This window comes from Micromys minutus, assembly GCF_963924665.1.
Source record: "Micromys minutus genome assembly, chromosome: 25".
NCBI lineage: Eukaryota > Metazoa > Chordata > Mammalia > Rodentia > Muridae > Micromys > Micromys minutus.
Genome location: NC_137960.1, coordinates 39,485,252 through 39,502,369, shown reverse-complemented (window position 1 = coordinate 39,502,369; position 17,118 = coordinate 39,485,252). Strand labels below are relative to the sequence as shown.

General features: G+C 53.5%; 2 protein-coding genes across 4 annotated transcripts; one reads left to right on the top strand and one right to left on the bottom strand.

Annotated features, from left to right (window-relative positions):
• Window positions 1–2,178: 2,178 nt before the first annotated feature.
• MICAL1 (microtubule associated monooxygenase, calponin and LIM domain containing 1) lies at window positions 2,179–13,761 on the top strand. 3 transcript variants are annotated; one of them, XM_080937515.1, is made up of 24 exons: window positions 2,179–2,311; window positions 3,813–4,079; window positions 4,162–4,369; window positions 4,700–4,804; window positions 5,140–5,244; window positions 5,636–5,791; window positions 6,325–6,425; window positions 7,153–7,410; window positions 8,148–8,263; window positions 8,446–8,572; window positions 8,743–8,824; window positions 9,296–9,440; window positions 10,248–10,450; window positions 10,544–10,629; window positions 10,962–11,045; window positions 11,158–11,308; window positions 11,516–11,592; window positions 11,773–12,049; window positions 12,178–12,278; window positions 12,520–12,633; window positions 12,741–12,834; window positions 12,986–13,085; window positions 13,178–13,251; window positions 13,557–13,761. In XM_080937515.1, the coding sequence occupies exons 2-24, from the start codon at window positions 3,822–3,824 to the stop codon at window positions 13,685–13,687; spliced, it is 3,153 nt and encodes a 1,050-aa protein (XP_080793641.1). In that variant the 5' UTR covers window positions 2,179–2,311; window positions 3,813–3,821; the 3' UTR covers window positions 13,688–13,761. The 3 variants fall into 3 exon arrangements, 2 of the variants coding, with proteins under 2 accessions (XP_080793641.1, XP_080793642.1); XM_080937516.1 differs by having other exon boundaries at window positions 2,216–2,311; window positions 3,776–4,079; XR_013975532.1 differs by lacking the exons at window positions 12,986–13,085; window positions 13,178–13,251; window positions 13,557–13,761 and having other exon boundaries at window positions 12,122–12,278; window positions 12,741–12,770.
• Window positions 13,762–13,916: 155 nt separating this feature from the next.
• SMPD2 (sphingomyelin phosphodiesterase 2) lies at window positions 13,917–17,006 on the bottom strand (the record flags this gene model as incomplete). The annotated part of the gene is made up of 10 exons (XM_080938204.1): window positions 16,678–17,006; window positions 16,127–16,223; window positions 15,968–16,044; window positions 15,634–15,691; window positions 15,436–15,525; window positions 15,158–15,240; window positions 14,908–15,040; window positions 14,727–14,831; window positions 14,399–14,552; window positions 13,917–14,302 (listed from the first exon to the last, which is right to left on the bottom strand). The coding sequence occupies exons 1-10, from the start codon at window positions 16,725–16,727 to the stop codon at window positions 13,917–13,919; spliced, it is 1,233 nt and encodes a 410-aa protein (XP_080794330.1). The 5' UTR covers window positions 16,728–17,006.
• Window positions 17,007–17,118: the final 112 nt, after the last annotated feature.

Below are 17,118 nucleotides of genomic sequence, written 5' to 3'. Positions count from 1 at the left end.
AGCCAGCATCGCATACACTTAGCCATGCTACACCTTTGGTTCAGTGTGTGTTTTACGCTGAGAACTGTGGGTCTCTGGGTTATACTGACTCTAGGCCACGAGAGCTGAAGATTCGGAGCTTCAGATTCAAGGCCCTATCACAGACTTACAGATGTCCTCTCTGGTGTTAGAAGGTTTATTTTCTGGCTATATGCCTAAGAGATCAGTGGTTGGGAGGTGAGATAAGGAAGTAAGGACAGAACTTGGTCTGAGCAAAAAAAAAAAAAAAAAAAAAAAAAGAGGATCCTTGGGACTGCGAGTATGATGTTTTCCAAAGCCACTGGAATGGAATTCTTTGAAAATTGAACTTTCATGTGTGGGTCATTTATTTGATTTACTCCAACATGAACTATAGTTAGTATGACTAGGCCAACTACTTTTAGCTGACATACACAATTCAGGTCATAACTCAAGATTCTAATATGGGGGGAAGTGCTTGTTTTACTCTGTCCCTTTCTGAGCAATGTTGAATAAAAAGAACCCAGACCTGAGGCTGGCTGAGGAAGCTGAGTCTATTAAAAATGCCTCCATTTAGAGACCAGAGGATTGAGGCACTGCTGGTGATTTCAAATCACAGTAGGCCTGGTACAGAAATCTGACCGGACAGACAGACTGTCTGGACTCCAGACCTCTGTCCTCCCCACAGCTCTGTGGCCCTACTGTGTGTCTTCAAGCAGCAGCAAGGAAAGCTGTACGTCAGCAGGTGTTTAAGAGTCGAGGGTCTCGGTCTATAATCTCTTTTTAAAGACAGCCCTAACAATGTGTTGCTCATAAAACCACGCAACCCTGTCGGCTACAGGGGAGAGTCTCTGGGGAACCCGGGCCTCTGAGAACCAGTAAGCTGCTGGAAGCTGCTGGCGATGTCTGCTAATGAAAGGGAAAGGCATGGCACTGAAAGTCGGAAACCCATCAGTAGTGGGCTTTTTAAGAGCATTTTTACATGGTGTGTATGGGTGTGTAAATTTGTTCCGAGCAAAACGATGTCTCTCAGGAACACGAGTGAGCTCAGCTCAAAGGCTTCCCCGGCTTCTCGAGTGGGGCCTGACTGGGTTGGTGGCCTCTCCCAGCAGTGAGCTGGCGTTTCCTTGAGCTTCTCTCTCTGCCTTATCAGCTGAGGCTTCTTATCACTGGCTATCCCAGTGTCTCTGGGCAAAAAGCAAAATGATTTATTAAAAAACAAACCTAAAATAATAGCCTCTGGACCAAGCTCTTCTTGGTCCCTGGACCTCAAGGAGTGAGATGTAGCCATGGGGTAGCTGTGGTAGGTTGGAATCCAGAGAGGCCCGGGGCTCATAACAACTATGCCTCTGGCTACTGAGCCTGTGAGGTCATGAAGTCTCATCGACTTTTCAGGAAAACAGGTTTTGTCAATGCCCGTGCAATATACGAGAACTGCTGTTTTATTAACTTTAACTAAAGCTGCTTGATTTTGAACAATTCCTTTCAATTTCTAAACGGGAAAATACTAAGAATTTGATTTCAAAGTTTCTCAGCATTTCTGTTTCTCGAGTCTCGAACTTTAGTTCTGAACCTCGAATTTCTAGCCTCTCCCACATAGCCTTACCATTCTGCCTTTCTTAGCCGAACACACATAGAGAGACACAGACAGACAGACAGACACACACATACACACACACACACACACAAAACTCCCTTGATCTCTCACTTTGTGTACCTGCTTGAAAGATGCGGAGGACTTTAAGCTTTGTCTGAGTCTGGGAGCCGGTCCACCTGTCCCAGGAGAGATGGACCCGCAACTGGAACCCCGGCGGGCGGCGCCAGGGGTGTGGATTTCTCGGTGGGAGAGGTGAAGAGAGCTCAGACATCTGGCGCCACTCTGGGATCCTGAAGCTTCAACAAACTTCTTGCCAGAGGCCTGCGCCCGCTCCGCCAGCTCTCGGAAGTGGCCTACAGCCTGGGTACCACCGGGACGGACGCAGGCACTGTCACTCAAGTCTCTGCTCTCCCAGTCCCTGCTAGGCCAGGCCGTTTGGAGCCCCTAGCAGCCCCTGGTGTAGGCAGAGCCACGCCCTACAGCACCACCCTGCAGGCCTGGGCGGGGCCCAGGCAGCCCCAAGAGGAAGACTGCGGCGTGCTGAGGTTCGGAAAGTCTTGCTCTGTGTTCTCCGCTGGCGCCGCAGTCCAAACTCCTAGGAACTCCGGGTTCCTGCCACCAGGCATCTCTTGCTTTCCCTGCGCCACCCCTTCCTCTGCCCTAGCCCTGGGACACTCTTCCGACAGGAAGCGGCTCTTCCAGCCCCAGAAACGCCGGGTAAGTCGTCCAGCAGCGCCAGCTGTGCGCCCTCCGCTCGCTGGGTTGGGGGTGAGGGTAAGGAGGGGGCTGGGGAGCGCTTCCGGGGAAATAGGGTAGGGCGCCACGCCAAGCTAGTTTGGCGGGTCCTCCAGCCGGTCCTACCCAGATCAGAGCCTTTGTGCAGATTTTACTGCCTAGAATGTTGGGAGCTCCTCACTCACGCTGCCCAAGGTCCAGCTCTCCATCCCTTTAGACGCTCCACCTATGGCACATCCTTTGTGCTTGTGTTTCCAATCTGGGTACCTCTTTTCTTTCTTTTAGCAGAGGTCCCTCCAACCCCCAGACATCCACTTCCAAGAGGGACTCCCGTCCCACCTATCCACTCTTGTCTCAGTGACCTGGATGGGCAACCTTTGCCTCCTCTTACCGCGCGGGCAACAGAGGGGCTGCTTGGGGATGGTAGATCGGCCCATAAGGACCTAACCCCCAGTTTGACGCCCACCCTACTTAGCTGCCTCTCCCACGAGAGCAACCCATTCCCCCCCCCCCTCTTCATCTCTTCCGGTGGCAGAGCGAGAAAGCCCTTCAAGGGCTCTTAAGCTGCGTGTGGGCTGGAGGGAAGGAAAGGGCTACAAAGAGAGGCCTTGTCTTTAGAGATTCCTAGGAGAGACAGAGGAACGCCCGTGGGAGTTAGATGTGGGGGTCCGCGGAAGGGGCGAGCCCAGCCGCTGCTGCCCCCACTCTTTCCCACAGCCCGTTAGAGCAGCTACCCGATCTCAGGGGAAGTGTTTTGACCACAGTGAGTCAGAAGGTCTGTCCTACAGACAACAGTGGCAACATTCTCAGGCTGTTTGTGAGGGTAGTTTGGGTGGCTGAGAAGTGGAACCTACGCAGACAGACTGTTACCCCTTGTCAGGAGGCAAGGACGTGGAAAAGAACTTTGCCTTTGGGGAGAGGCACGTCCCACAACCTGCGTGGCACTAAGTCCGCCCAAGGGCTCTGGCATACAGAGACTTAGGAAGAAATGGGTGTGTGCCTGTCAAGCAGCTGCAGTTGTACTGGGGTGTTAGTTCCTGCTGTCTACAAGAAGGGAAACCTCCACCTCCCACTCCACCTCACCCCCGGCAGCCCGTTGAGAAACTTCCCCGTGTCCTACTTACAGGACCTAGGGAACGCCTCCTACAATTCCTTGTCCCCTGGGTCTCCGGAGATCCCGTATGATGGCTGCCGCGTCACTGGACTATAGAGGCCCCCTTGGGGTCCTTGTGCCCAGGACTACTGCATTTTCATTTCTAAATTTGGAGAACTTCACTTTATAAGAGATAGCTGGGCGGGGGCGGGGGATGGGAGGAGGCGTGGGTGCAGATCACGGCCTGGGAGTGGGCTGGGAGCAGAACCAATCAGAGATGGACCCTGAGCTCCCTTGTGACACCCGCCTGCTCTGCTGGCCCCTCCCCCTTTCTTTGCCCTCCCTTTCCACAGGCACTGGATTTTCCTCAGCTGCTCTTCTTGTCAACAGGGGCCCTACATGGCTTCACCAACCTCCACCAACCCAGCACATGACCACTTCGAGACCTTTGTGCAGGCACAGCTGTGCCAAGATGTACTAAGCAGCTTTCAGGGGCTCTGTAGAGCCCTGGGAGTGGAGTCTGGTGGGGGATTGCCCCAGTACCACAAGATCAAGGCCCAGCTCAACTACTGGAGTGCCAAGTCACTGTGGGCCAAGTTGGACAAGAGAGCAAGCCAGCCTGTGTACCAGCAAGGCCAAGCCTGTACCAACACCAAGGTAGATACATAGAGTGTGGGAGTGGTGTGAGCAGTAGAGGAGTCAGGATCCGACACACCTGCCCACCCGTGTGTGTTTGCAGTGTCTCGTGGTAGGTGCTGGCCCTTGCGGACTCCGAACTGCTGTGGAGCTGGCACTGTTAGGTGCCCGGGTGGTGCTTGTGGAAAAGCGCACCAAGTTCTCCAGGCACAATGTGCTCCACCTCTGGCCCTTCACCATCCATGACCTTCGGGCACTTGGGGCCAAGAAGTTCTACGGGCGCTTCTGTACTGGTACCCTGGACCATATCAGTAAGAACTTCCTGTTGACCCTCGGGCTGGGTTGGTGTCCCTGAGTCTAGAGGTGGGAGACTGAAAGGCCAGGCAAAAGCCAGGGGGGACAGGAGTCACTTTAGCCTGGCAACCTTTAAGAACCAGATCTGACATCTGTAAAACGAACAGTGATTTTTTTGTATCTAAGTGGTAACTTGCCTGGTTTCTGAGCTCAGCTGTTATCAGGTGCTCCGAGCTGTGTGGTCGTAGATTAGCTCAGTGGTCTCTTACGCCTCCTCTAGCTCTGAACAGGCACACACTGAAGCAAGAAAAGGCTTGAGTCCATTCCTAACGCCGTCTCGATTCCAGGCATCCGACAGCTGCAGCTGCTTCTACTGAAGGTCGCGTTACTGTTGGGGGTGGAGATTCACTGGGGCTTCACTTTCACTGGCCTCCTGCCCCCTCCCAGAAAAGGTAAGTGTTTCTGTGCTCTTGGGAACCCCTACCCACCAAAGGGAGATCCCTAAAAGATGAGAAGGGACGTCTGGGTGGAAGTCAGCTGACTTTTTCCTGACAGTGAAGTCTGGGCAGCCCTAGCCTCGGGCAGTATGTCTGAGGGGGAAAAGCAAGGTAGGCGTGGCATGACCTTCTTCACCCGCCTTCCCTGGCTGCCAGGAGGTGTGATCTGATAAACTATTTTCCAGACTGTTGAGTCTTTTACAAATTTATTTTGTTTCTCTAGCCTGACCTGGGAGTTTAGGGCCCCTCTGACCTCTACACCTTTGTGGCTCTCATACTCTCTGTCCCAGGGAGTGGCTGGCATGCCCAACTCCAGCCCAGTCCCCCAGCCCAGCTGGCCAACTATGAATTTGATGTCCTCATCTCAGCTGCAGGAGGCAAATTTGTCCCTGAAGGTGAGTGAGTCTTTTCCTCATAGATAGATGGATAGATAGATGGATAGATAGATAGATAGATATAGATAGATGGATGGATGGATGGATGGATGGATAGATAGATAGATAGATAGATATAGATAGATGGATGGATGGATGGATGGATGGATAGATGGATAGATAGATAGATAGATAGATAGATAGATAGATAGATAGATAGATATAGATAGATGGATGGATGGATGGATAGATAGATAGATAGATATAGATAGATGGATGGATGGATGGATGGATAGATAGATAGATAGATAGATAGATAGATAGATAGATAGATATAGATAGATAGATGCCAGCATCCTAGGCTCTCCTGAGCCTTCCTAAAAGTATTATCCCCACCTCCTCCTACCACTAGGCTTCACCATCCGAGAGATGCGTGGCAAACTGGCCATTGGCATCACGGCCAACTTTGTGAACGGGCGCACGGTGGAGGAGACGCAAGTGCCGGAGATCAGTGGTGTAGCTCGGATCTATAACCAAAAATTCTTCCAGAGCCTGCTCAAAGCCACAGGTCAGGGTCTGCCCTCAAAGGCCTTCCCTTTTCTTGCCTCTACTCTGGGATGTTTCCCACTTGCCTCTCAGACCTGGGCTTGCTCCAGGGAACTCCACTTTTGTCCGTCCCTGGTGGTCTCACCAGCAAAAGCGGAGGAACTATCCTCCAGGGACCAAGCAGCCGCTCAGATGGCAGGAAAGACCCTGGAACTCTCTCTTCAGATGCCTGGCTATTTTGCTTCGTGCTCCTTCATGCTGGGGAGAAAGACTGATGTAGGTTACAATTGTATGCTCAAGAGGGTGCCATGTTTACTTTGGCTTTATACTGCTGCTATGTGACCAAGTGATGTAGGCCTCCCAGCTGTCATTCCACCCAGGTTCCCCTCTGCTCCTGGCAAAGCCTCCTGGGCCAGGACAGGTGGCCCTATGTGCCACCAGATCTGTGTGTGGACACCCACTGCAGCCTGGTCAGTCACAGCGTGGGTGCTTATAGAGGTGACGTGTGCAGAATCACTGGAGACTCAGCTCAGGTCCTCTGCTCTGCCCTGCCAGGCATTGATCTGGAGAACATTGTGTACTATAAGGACGATACCCACTACTTTGTGATGACAGCCAAGAAGCAGTGTCTGCTGAGGCTGGGGGTGCTGCTCAAGGTAGGCTCTGGGCCCAGGGGGGAGGAGGCTGGGCTGGACACAGTTATGTCTACCCCTGGTTATGAATGGACCCCATCTTCTCTTGCCTCCGGTTAGGTGGTAATTCCATTTGACAAGCTCTTGCTCCCTGACCGTAGGTGACAGTAGGAGTCCTCGTCTGGGCTAAACGTACAGATATGGCACTAGTCTAACGTGCTCCAGGACTGAGAGGGTTTTTGTCTCTTCCTCTTGCTGGCTGTTAGTTCCCAGGGCTTAGCCTGGTACCTGATGAGTAATTAAGCACCTACTACGTGTTCACTGAATGGATGAAATAGCCGGATGCCTTCCTTCTGTGTAGTAAGTACTCTGCTGAGTACTACATACTTGCACACTTAGTACTATACTAAACACTATGCTAAGTTGTGTTTTTGTAAATGCTGAACAAACAGAGGCTTTGATGATAGCAGGACAAAGTCTATGGTGGCAGTGACATTGGGCTTCCTGCCAGAGCAGGGCTTGAGACCCTCTGCAGCTAGGTGAGTACTGAGGAAGGAATTTGAATATGAGAGTCAGGTTACTAGAATTCTAGTCCTGGCTTTCAATTGCTATGTAGTCTAGGCAGCCTCTCCCCATCTAGGCCTCCACATGTGTACCTTCTACCCTAAGTCAGTCCTCTGTAAAATGGGGTGGAGCTGAGCATGGGACTTAACTCTCAGAGGGCTCAGGTTCTTCTCTCTCGGCCATGTAGGACTTGCCAGAGACTGATCAGCTGCTGGACAAAGCTAATGTGGTACCCGAAGCTCTGCAGCGCTTTGTCAGAGCAGCAGCTGACTTCGCCACACATGGCGAGCTTGGGAAACTAGAGTTTGCTCAGGATGCACGCGGGCGGCCTGATGTGGCGGCCTTCGACTTCACAAGCATGATGCGGGCAGAGAGTTCAGCTCGCATCCAAGAAAAGCATGGTGCCCGTCTGCTGCTGGGGCTGGTGGGGGACTGCCTAGTGGAGGTGAGCATTTTAGGAGGCATATGGGTCCCCTGGTTCAGAAGGAAGCCCTCTTATTGGGGGCGGGGCATATGAAGTGTTGCGGTAATATTAAAAAGTGGAGACCCTTTATCCCTCGCTAGTGCCTGCTCCTGCAGGGCCATCTGGCACTGCAGGGATCTCTAACTTGGTGGCTTTATGCTGTCTCTAAGAGCCCTGCTGTCCCTGTCCTGGGTGGATACAACCACCTCGTCATGTTCATTTCCTCCACCGCCCGGCACAAACATGACTCCATATCTGTTAACTTACCAAACAGGTTTATGTGCTAAATTCTCAATCCACAAACCCTCTGCACAATAAGCTTACAACTAATGGACAGAGATATAAATTGCCCATCTATATTAAATAAATTAGACCCATAGAAACCCCTTAGAAATAACCATGGCAACTTCATCAAGCTAGAGATGCGCCAAGAGGAACATACACATCAGCTTCCATCCTTCCCTCCATCAATCTCCACCTACTACCTCCTCTTCCGCTTTCCTAGACCTTTCTCCGCCTACCTCTCTACCGTCCAATCATGTATCACCTTAACATAAACCTACAATAGTCTGCTTGTTGTGGGAGGAGATTAGGGGCTGCTTGGTGGAGAGTAAAGCTGCGTAGGGTGGGAAAGGGTCTTCCCCCACTGGAAATATATGGGTTTGGGATATACTCATTGGATTCTCATTGAGTGGTTTCCTATTTCTCATTCCCTGCAGCCCTTCTGGCCTCTGGGCACTGGAGTGGCCCGAGGCTTCTTGGCAGCCTTCGATGCAGCGTGGATGGTGAAGCGGTGGGCAGGAGGTGCTGAGCCTCTAGAGGTGTTGGCTGAACGGTGAGGCTTGGGTTCAGAGACTAGTCAGTGCTGGTAGGGAAGACATGATTTGGGGCAAGGGACAGGAAGAGGGGACAGGAGATCCTGGAGGAATGGATGGAGGCATGGGGCTACAGGAAAGTTCAGGGGTGGGTGCTGACAGCTTCCCTCGTGTCTGCACTACCTTCTACCACCACCGGCAGTGAGAGCTTGTACCAGCTTCTGTCACAAACGTCCCCAGAGAATATGCATCGAAATGTAGCCCAGTACGGGTTGGACCCTGCCACCCGATACCCCAACCTGAACCTCCGGGCAGTAACCCCCAACCAGGTCAGACTCTCTACCCCTGCCTTCCCACCCATCTTCCCAAATCACCACCTTTTCCCATGCCAGGTCTTTGCTATCCCAGCGGGGGTCGGCCCTACCATAGGCAGGCTCCTCCCTGTGGGCTGAAGGGGTGGCTGGTCAGCTGCCTTGAGACTGAGAGGAAGCTGCTTTAGGTAAAAGACCTCTATGATGTGGTGGACAAGGAGCATGCTCAGAGGAAGAGTGATGAGACGGATTCCAGGAAGACAGCCGCAGGTGAGCAGACTTTACGCCAGCCAGCGGGGCACAGTGAGCATGCACCGGTGTCAGCACAGAGCCCTGCTTTGGGGCTCAATGGGGTGGGAGTGGAGGCCATGGAGCTTGGGCAGCATGTGTTCCAGCATGGGAGCTGTGGTGTGTTTCACTGGCAGGGCTGGGCAGCGACAGCTGTGCTCTCTGCAGGTCCAGCTTCTCTGCCAACCCCTTCCCGCAGCTGTGGGTGTAAACCCAAGCCACCTGTTCTGTGAGCCTCTGAGTTTCCCTGCCCTTCTGTTTACCCTCCCCTGGCTTTTATGTGGCTACAGTAGTTGCTCTTTATTTGTTTCCCAACTCGGCGTCAGGAGGACAAGGATATAGAATGGGAAGAAGGAGGTGCCACTGGGCTGGTGCATTAGTTGGCAGCCTGGTTCCCACGCCCAGCAGCAGGTGTGTGCGGGCCTTGAGTACAGTAAAGCTCTGCTCTCCTAGGGTCCGCAGGCACCGAGGAGCTTCTGCAGTGGTGCCAGGAGCAGACAGCTGGTTTTCCTGGAGTCCATGTCACTGACTTTTCTTCCTCCTGGGCTGATGGGCGGGCTTTGTGTGCCCTGGTACATCGCCTCCAGCCTGGCCTGCTGTGAGTTGTGTCTCTCCTATGCCCAGCCCTCCCTCTACTGCTTGGTAAGGAGATGCTGTGCAGGAGCTGGCAGCCCAGTGAGTCCCAGCTCCTGTCCCTAGAGTTGGGAATCCACTGTGGCTCTGCTCAGCAGTCTGGCAATGTTTTACAGAGTCTACTGCATCCAGACAGAAGTCAGAAGTCAAGAAAGACTGGGAATGAATTGAGTATGGGATAGAACACACTTGCTGAGCATAAGTGAAACCTCAGTTCAGTTCAGTCCAACACACACACATGACACACACACACATACATGTGCATGCACACATGCACACACACACACCACACATGCACACACATGCACACACATGTACACATACACACACACACATTGCTGCTAGTTGTGGAGGCATGCCACTATAACCAAAGCACTTTGGAAGCAAAAGCCAGAGGATCACCTGAGGCCAACCTTAGCTTCACAGTACCAGTTCAGATCTCCCAGAACCCCAACTCATCTTTCCAAATGAACTCCCTTTCCAACCAGGCCTTCCTTGCTGCTCCTGGGAGTTAGTCCTACTGTAGGAGGGTCTGTCCCTATGGGTTAAAGGGCTGAGGGGTCAGACATGTGGCCAAGGAACCTGCAAAGAAGTGAAGCATGGAGAGAAAAAATGACACAAAGTGACATGGAGGTAGACAGTCACCAGCAGACTAACCTTCATGCGCTCACCCCCTTTGCTGTTTCCTGTCTCCCACTGTTAACGTCCCTCCCCATCCCCTACAGTGGGGTCAGGCTTGTGTCTCATTGGCATTTCATCTGCTGCCCCTCAGGGAGCCCTCAGAGCTGCAGGGCATGGGAGCTCTAGAAGCCACTGCCTGGGCACTGAGAGTGGCAGAGCATGAGTTGGGCATCACGCCAGTGTTGTCTGCGCAGGCCGTGGTGGCAAGCAGTGACCCCCTGGGCCTCATTGCCTACCTCAGCCACTTCCACAGTACCTTCAAGAACATACCCCACAGCGAACGGGAGTTGGAGGGTAGGTGGGCAGGAGGGAGCGAGAGGAGAGGAGGTGCCATCTAAGGGCAGTTATACAAAGGCCACGGTGCTGACAGCTGGGCTCTGCCTGCAGGCCTTGCCAGCCAGCCTCCTGGGACGCCCAGTGCTATACTTTTCCTTGGCAAACTCCAGAGGAGCCTACAACGGAGCCGGGCCAAGGTGAAGAGACTGAACAGGGTTGGGGCTGAAGAAGGGGTGTCCAGTGAGGTCCAGGAATGATAGGGAATGCACTGTGGGGAGGGAAAGCTGGGCCCGGGTTATGTTCGCTGTCATAGGACTTGTTGCAGGACCACAAGGGGGAAACTGGTGACAGGAAGGTAGTCCAGCCCTGTTCCTTTGCTCTGTCCTGTTTCCTCCGCCCCTTGCCCTCCATTGCCGGTTCTACAGGTCCCGACCCTGTCCCCCTGCCTAGTCATACTCCCTTCCTTGCCAGCCCATCCTTTCTGTACATATCCACTCCCCTGCTCACTACCTGAGCATCTCTTTCTTAGGTCGAGGAGGAGACTCCAAGTACCGAGGAGCCGCCTGTCTCTGAGCGCAGTGTGCCCCTAGCACTGCCCTCCGAACAAGAGGAAGTAGGTCCAGGGCCCAGTCTACAGACGTCTGAGAGGATGAGAAGGGGTTATGTGGGAATGGAAGATCTTGGCTTTGGGTCCGGCTGATCCTCTCTTCTGGGACTCTGTGCAGGCAGAGGATCTGTGTGAACTCTGTGGGAAACACCTCTACATCCTGGAACGCTTCTGTGTGGATGGCCATTTCTTCCACCGGGGCTGCTTCTGCTGCCATACCTGTGAGGCCACACTGTGGCCAGGTGGCTATGGGCAACATCCAGGAGATGGTAAGTGGGCCTTGGGAAGATGCTACAGGGACTTGGGGCTTTCTTGGGGACACGGGGTGGGGAGGGAGAGGAAGGCTGGACAAAAGGTGGAAACAGGCTCTCAGTCCCCTCCGAAGCTTTAGGTGTGAAGTCCTAAGACATCTACTGCAAGCCTCCACCTTCCCTCTGAGCAGTGGGCTGATACCTAACCTCCTCTACCCTCTGCAGGATATTTCTACTGCCTCCAGCACCTACCCCAGGAGGATCAAAAGGAGGTGGACAACAATGGAAGTCTGGAGAACCAGGTTAAAACAAAACAAACCCACCTCTGTGTGATGGGATGTGGGAAGAGGCAGGTGTCCAAAGATCAGTGGGTTTTACAGGCAGTAGATGAATGTTGTCCTTACTGAAAGACACTTGTCACCAGAGCTCTACCTGACAGTGTCTACTAGGTCCGTGACCTTACCATATGATGGCTTTTCCAGGAGCTCCCTGCACCAGGAGACAGTAACATGCAGTCTGGCTCCTCCTCTCCGGAACCTCCTGTGACAAGGGTTAGCCCTGTCCCAAGCCCCAGCCAACCGACACGTCGGCTGATCCGCCTCTCCAGTTTAGAACGCCTACGGCTGTCCTCCTTGAATATCATCCCTGACTCAGGAGTGGAGCCTCCACCCAAGCCCCCACGGAGCTGCTTGGACTTAGCCCAGGAGTCCCTGAAGAGCAGCTTTATGGGCTGGGGTGTGCCAGCCCAAGCACCACAAGGTAGGTGCTTTTTCTGCAGATGTGCTCATCTGAGAGGCTTCAGGAGGACAGGCACTAGAATTTCTGCCGCAGGGATTCTGGGAAATCAGAGGTCACTGGACTCCCATACCTCCCTGTCCTCTGCTCAGTTCCTGAGGCCACAGAGAAGTGGGAGGAGGAGGAGGAGGAGGAAGAAGAAGAAGAGGAGGAGGAGCAGCTGCCATCATCTTTGGAGTCAGACTTGGAGCAGGTAAGTAGCAGGAACCCAGCTGTCTACTCTGAGCTAGGAGGCTTCTGGCAGATATTTAATACCCCAGCCACAGGGCAGACACCCTCCTCTTGGAATATCTTCTCACCCAGCCTCACAAGCTTGCCTCTAAGTCTTTATCCTGACTATCAGAATTCACCTCTTTCCATCCTAGTCTTTCGCCCTTCCAGTTTCTTCCATCCCTAACCAGGGGCTAGACCTGACTCACCCAACCTTCCCATAGACTCTGCTGACTTTGGCCAAGAACTCAGGTACCATGACTAAGTACCCAACATGGCATCGAACCCTCATGCGCCGTGCCAAAGAGGAGGAGATGAAGAGGTTTTGCAAGGCCCAGGTGAGCCCTGGGTGAGCCTCGGGCACCAGAGCTCTGACAAGGTCAGTTATCTGAGCTCAGTGCTCTGCTCTTAAGCAATCCAGCATGTCCTGCCTTACGACCCACAGGCCATCCAGCGAAGACTAAATGAGATTGAGGCCGCTATGAGGGAACTAGAGACTGAAGGCATGAAGCTGGAGCTGGCCTTGAGGAAAGAGAGTCGTGAGTAAAGATTTGGGAGTGACATGCTAGCACATACATCTCTCTGGCTCCCGGCAACATGGGATGTGCACACAACCGACGCCCATGATAGCCTATTGTGCCTGGGTCCTGTTACTGTGTGGTCACTTCCATTCCTTTCCTGTCTTATCAGGCTCTCCAGAACAGCAGAAGAAACTCTGGCTAGAGCAGCTGTTAAAGCTCATTCAGAAGAAGAACAGCCTACTGACTGAAGAAGCTGAGCTCATGATCACGTAAGGCCAGGGGTGCTGACACAGCATGTGGGCCAGGCCCCATCCCTGTGAGTGCCCTGCCAAACTGCACCTACCATCCCTGGTTTCCACAGGGTGAAGGAGCTGGACCTGGAAGAGAAGCAACAGCAGCTGGACCACGAGCTGAGAGGCTACATGAATCGAGAAGGTCTGTGAGCTTTCTCATGACCATGGATACTGACCACGAAACACAGTTCCCTGGCCTATGTATGTCCTGCTGAATCAGTTCAGGAGAAAGCCAAAGGCTGTGCCTCCCGGGCCTCCACTCTCCCTCTGATGGCTGCACACTGGGCTTTTGTGCAGTATTTCCTCCAACAGGAGTGCCGGGGAAGGAGACTTAGGAAGCATTATGAGGGTAAACCTAAGTCTCAACAGAGGCTGAGCTAGGTTGGTCCCCTCTTCAGCCTCCCGGCCCAGGTTCCTGTTCTCAAAGCTTCATCTTTCTCCCTTTAGAAACTCTGAAGACAGAGGCCGATCGACAGTCTGAGAACCAGATCCTAAGGAAGTTTCTGGATGTGGTGAACCAGCGGGATGCTCTGATCCAATTCCAGGAGGAACGAAGGCTCAGTGAGATGCCTGCATAGAGGGGCCCAGAGCTGGAAGATGATGATTAGCTGCCTCCCTGCCCTGTAAGCAAGACACCATCACAAGGGATGTATCTCTGCCACCATCTGGATGCCTTGTCAGGGGCTTCATTGTTTACAATAAAAGCACCATGGCCACGAGCAGGGTTTGTGCTCTGTGCTAGGAGACCCTCCGTTCCCATCACGCCTCTGCAAGGAACTAGGGCCACTGGAGAGTGTCAAATAAGCTTTATTGTTCTCCAGCTCTGTTCCCTTCCTGCTGCCAGCAGTGGGCTAGTTGAGGCTCTGAGCCTCGGTCCTGGGTCTCTGTTTCCCTGGTCAGAACATGCTGCATCTCAGCCAGGGCCCGACATAAGCCTTTGGCCTCCTGCTTGTGGAAAAGGTAGACTGCGCCTGCCCCCAGCACCAGACCCACATTGGGTGTCCAGAGGATTATGGCCACTTCCCTGGCCTCTTCTCCTGCAGCCAGAACACACAGTAATACCAGGAGGAACAGCCCCCAAACGATCACATAGCCTGAGAGTGCAGCCCACCAGTGAGCTTGAGCTACACCGAGCCCCAACTCTGTCCTTGCCTCCCTTAGCACGCTGATCAACGCTGACCTTTCTGGAGGTCCTAGAACAAGGGAGAACAGCAGACAGGGGAGGGTCAGGATGGAGGCAGGGGCTGCCTTAAAGTAGAAAGGGACAAAGGGAACACTGACTGATTCACCTTGGGCAGAGCAGGGGTCTTCCTGAGGGGGACTGTCCCTCACATACAAAGTAGCCATGAGCGCCTCATGATCAGAGAAGGGGGTGCCATTGTGCGGGTCACAGCCTGTAGTGGTTTTCAGAGTCTTACAGCAGATGTGGAAGCCAGAGACTGCCTAGGAAGAGCAAGAACACAGAGAAGCTTAAATTCTCCCAGAGAACCAGCCAACAGGGTCCCATTCTCTAGCCCTCAGTGGCCCAAGCCTGCATTCGCTTTGGTAAAGATCAGCACAGTGACCCAGGACAGAGGAAGAGAATAGAGAAAGGCATGCTGGGAATAAGAGCCTGACCTTGTAAAGCACGTAGTCGATACGGATGCCAAGCGGAAATGGTCCCAGGTCCTGTTGGCTGACATAGCAATTCTTGGGTACCATGGTACAGCCATCATCAGAGCCCTAGGGAAACAGGTGAACAGGTGACAAGGATGCTGAGGGACAGATGGAAACAAGTAGGTAGGAAACAGTCCCTCACCTTAAAGTCCTCAGTCTCAACAAAGGCATCATGGAGCCCTGTCCACTCTTTCAGCAGGCAGCAGCCCAGGTCTTTGGGGTGCATGTTGAGGTCCCCACACAACAGAACCACATCTGCATTCTTGGATGTGTGGCTGAGTTGGGGGACAGTGGCAAAGAGGAAATCCTTCCCTTACTATTTGCCCTCTCGGGGACAACCCTCGACCCCAGTCCCCACCCCACAGAGCCCCATCGAGGCCAGGCTCACACACTGGATGAACTGGGCCAGTTCCCAGGCTTGGGCCACACGGTGCGCTAAGTAGATGTCTTTCTGTCGGCTGTACTCAGCATGGAGCTAAAGCGGAATACGTGAAATCAAAGAGAAGTCTTGTCATCTGTCACATGGCACAGAGGGTGACACAGAACGGCCACCGCTACCTTGTGATCCCATGCCTCACCCCCAGGCAGCGGAACTAGTTAGAGGAGTCTCGTCTCTACCACAGCACCAGGCAGCTTGTGCCACCGCCTATGCCTGGAAAGCCCCACTCACATGGGTCACGTAGGCATTGAGCACCAGTCCACTCAGACGGAGCACCAGCAGCCCCACAGCCTTCCCACAGAACCAGTCTCCGTGGCAGACCTGCCAAGCAAAGGGAAGACAAAACCTCAGGGTACTGACACCTTCCTGCCAGAACCCCAGGAAAGCTGTGTCTAGTCTGTGTTAGCAAGGATAGGGGAGAGATCTTACCATGTAGGGGTAGCCATTGAGAGTGTAGACATGCTGGATAATTTCCTGAATTGGGTGTCTGGAGAACACACAGAGGCCACTGCCGATGAGTCCGCTGAAAACCAACTCTTGCTTAATAACCAGAAAAGCCAGGAGGGGAGTAGCCACCCGCTTCCCCTCTGTTCAGCAGCTTTTCTCTAATGCAAAATCAGCCCCAAAACAAAGCTTCATACTTTCAGACAGCAGCCCTTGCAAGAAGAGATGCTATTCTCAGACCCAGAGGAAGAGGACCTTGAGTGCAAGCAAGAATGTTGGGGAGAGTGTCCTCGTCTGAAAACAGGCGGAGACTTTTCACCTTCTGAAATAGTGCGCATCCGGGTAGGTGAGCGATAGCTTCTGCCTTAGGTACTGGAAGTCCTGCTCACTCCACACCTGAGGAAGGTGAGGACACTTGTTGGACAGCACAGTCCTCCTGCGCCCCCTGCCGCCCTCCTAGCCTGCTGTACAACCTCACCTCCTCCAGTAGAGCCAGGTCAAAGCTTTCCGAGTTCAGAAAGTCTCCCAAGCGCTTCATGCGGTCGGCCCTATGCTTGCTCAGGTAGGGGATGTCCCTAAAATGGGGTAGGGGTGGAGGATGCAGGGGACAGGAGAGATGGGTCAGTGGTTCAATTCCCAGCAAGTACATGACAGCTCACAACTATCTGTAACTCCAGTTGCAGGGAATCTGGCACATTAACACACACACACATACATACATACATACATATATACATATATACATACATTCAGGCAAAATACCAATGCACATAAAATAAAAATAAATCTTTTAAAAGGAAAGAGATGAGCCAGGTTCGTACTGATTACTGCTGCCATAGCCTCAGCTCTGGGAGATAAGGACTTTAGTGATTGCTGCCACCACCCAAGCTCTGGGCTTTAGGTGATGTGGACTTTGGCGTTTCGGGAAGGTCAGAGTCTGCTGAAAAAGACCTGCTTCCTTCCTAGGCATGTGCTGGTGGGGTCAGGATGGTGGCTCCAAGGCTGCAGCCCGCGCCCGGGCTCACTTACCAGCAATTGAGGTTGAAAACCCTCAGCCGCAGAGAAAAGTTGAGCTTCATGGCTGGAATGCTTCGGAGCAAGGGTGGCGAGGCTGACTGCGCCCACAGGTTGTCCCGCGCAGCCCTGACCCAGGAACGCGAGCTGGCTGGGGGAACGACCCCTGCGTTCCTGGGACCACAGGCCTCCTCCCACCCGGAAAGGAGGTCCTCTGCAAATCCGGGGCTGGCTGCGCGAGGCTGCCGGCAGTCCCGGAAGGAGTCTCGGGTGGACGGTTCCAGGTTCTTAGATCCTTCGGTGGGTTCTGGGCACCGCGGCCTACAGGTTCCTCTCTTGGCCCAGACCCGGCTTCACCAGCAACAGGCTCGAAGTTGATGCGAGGCCCCGCCCACAAATCCGCTCAGGTCCCACCCCTTGCGAGCGTTGGGGGTGGAGCCACGCGGTTGCCGTGGC

Bases quoted from the DNA above. Each gene is read 5' to 3' on its own strand.
- MICAL1 (XM_080937515.1), top strand. From the start codon at position 3,822: ATGGCTTCACCAACCTCCACCAACCCAGCACATGACCACTTCGAGACC. The intron at 5,792-6,324 runs GTCAGGGTCTGC...CTGCCCTGCCAG, and splicing joins GAGCCTGCTCAAAGCCACAG to GCATTGATCTGGAGAACATT. The intron at 12,050-12,177 runs GTAGGTGCTTTT...TCCTCTGCTCAG, and splicing joins GCCAGCCCAAGCACCACAAG to TTCCTGAGGCCACAGAGAAG.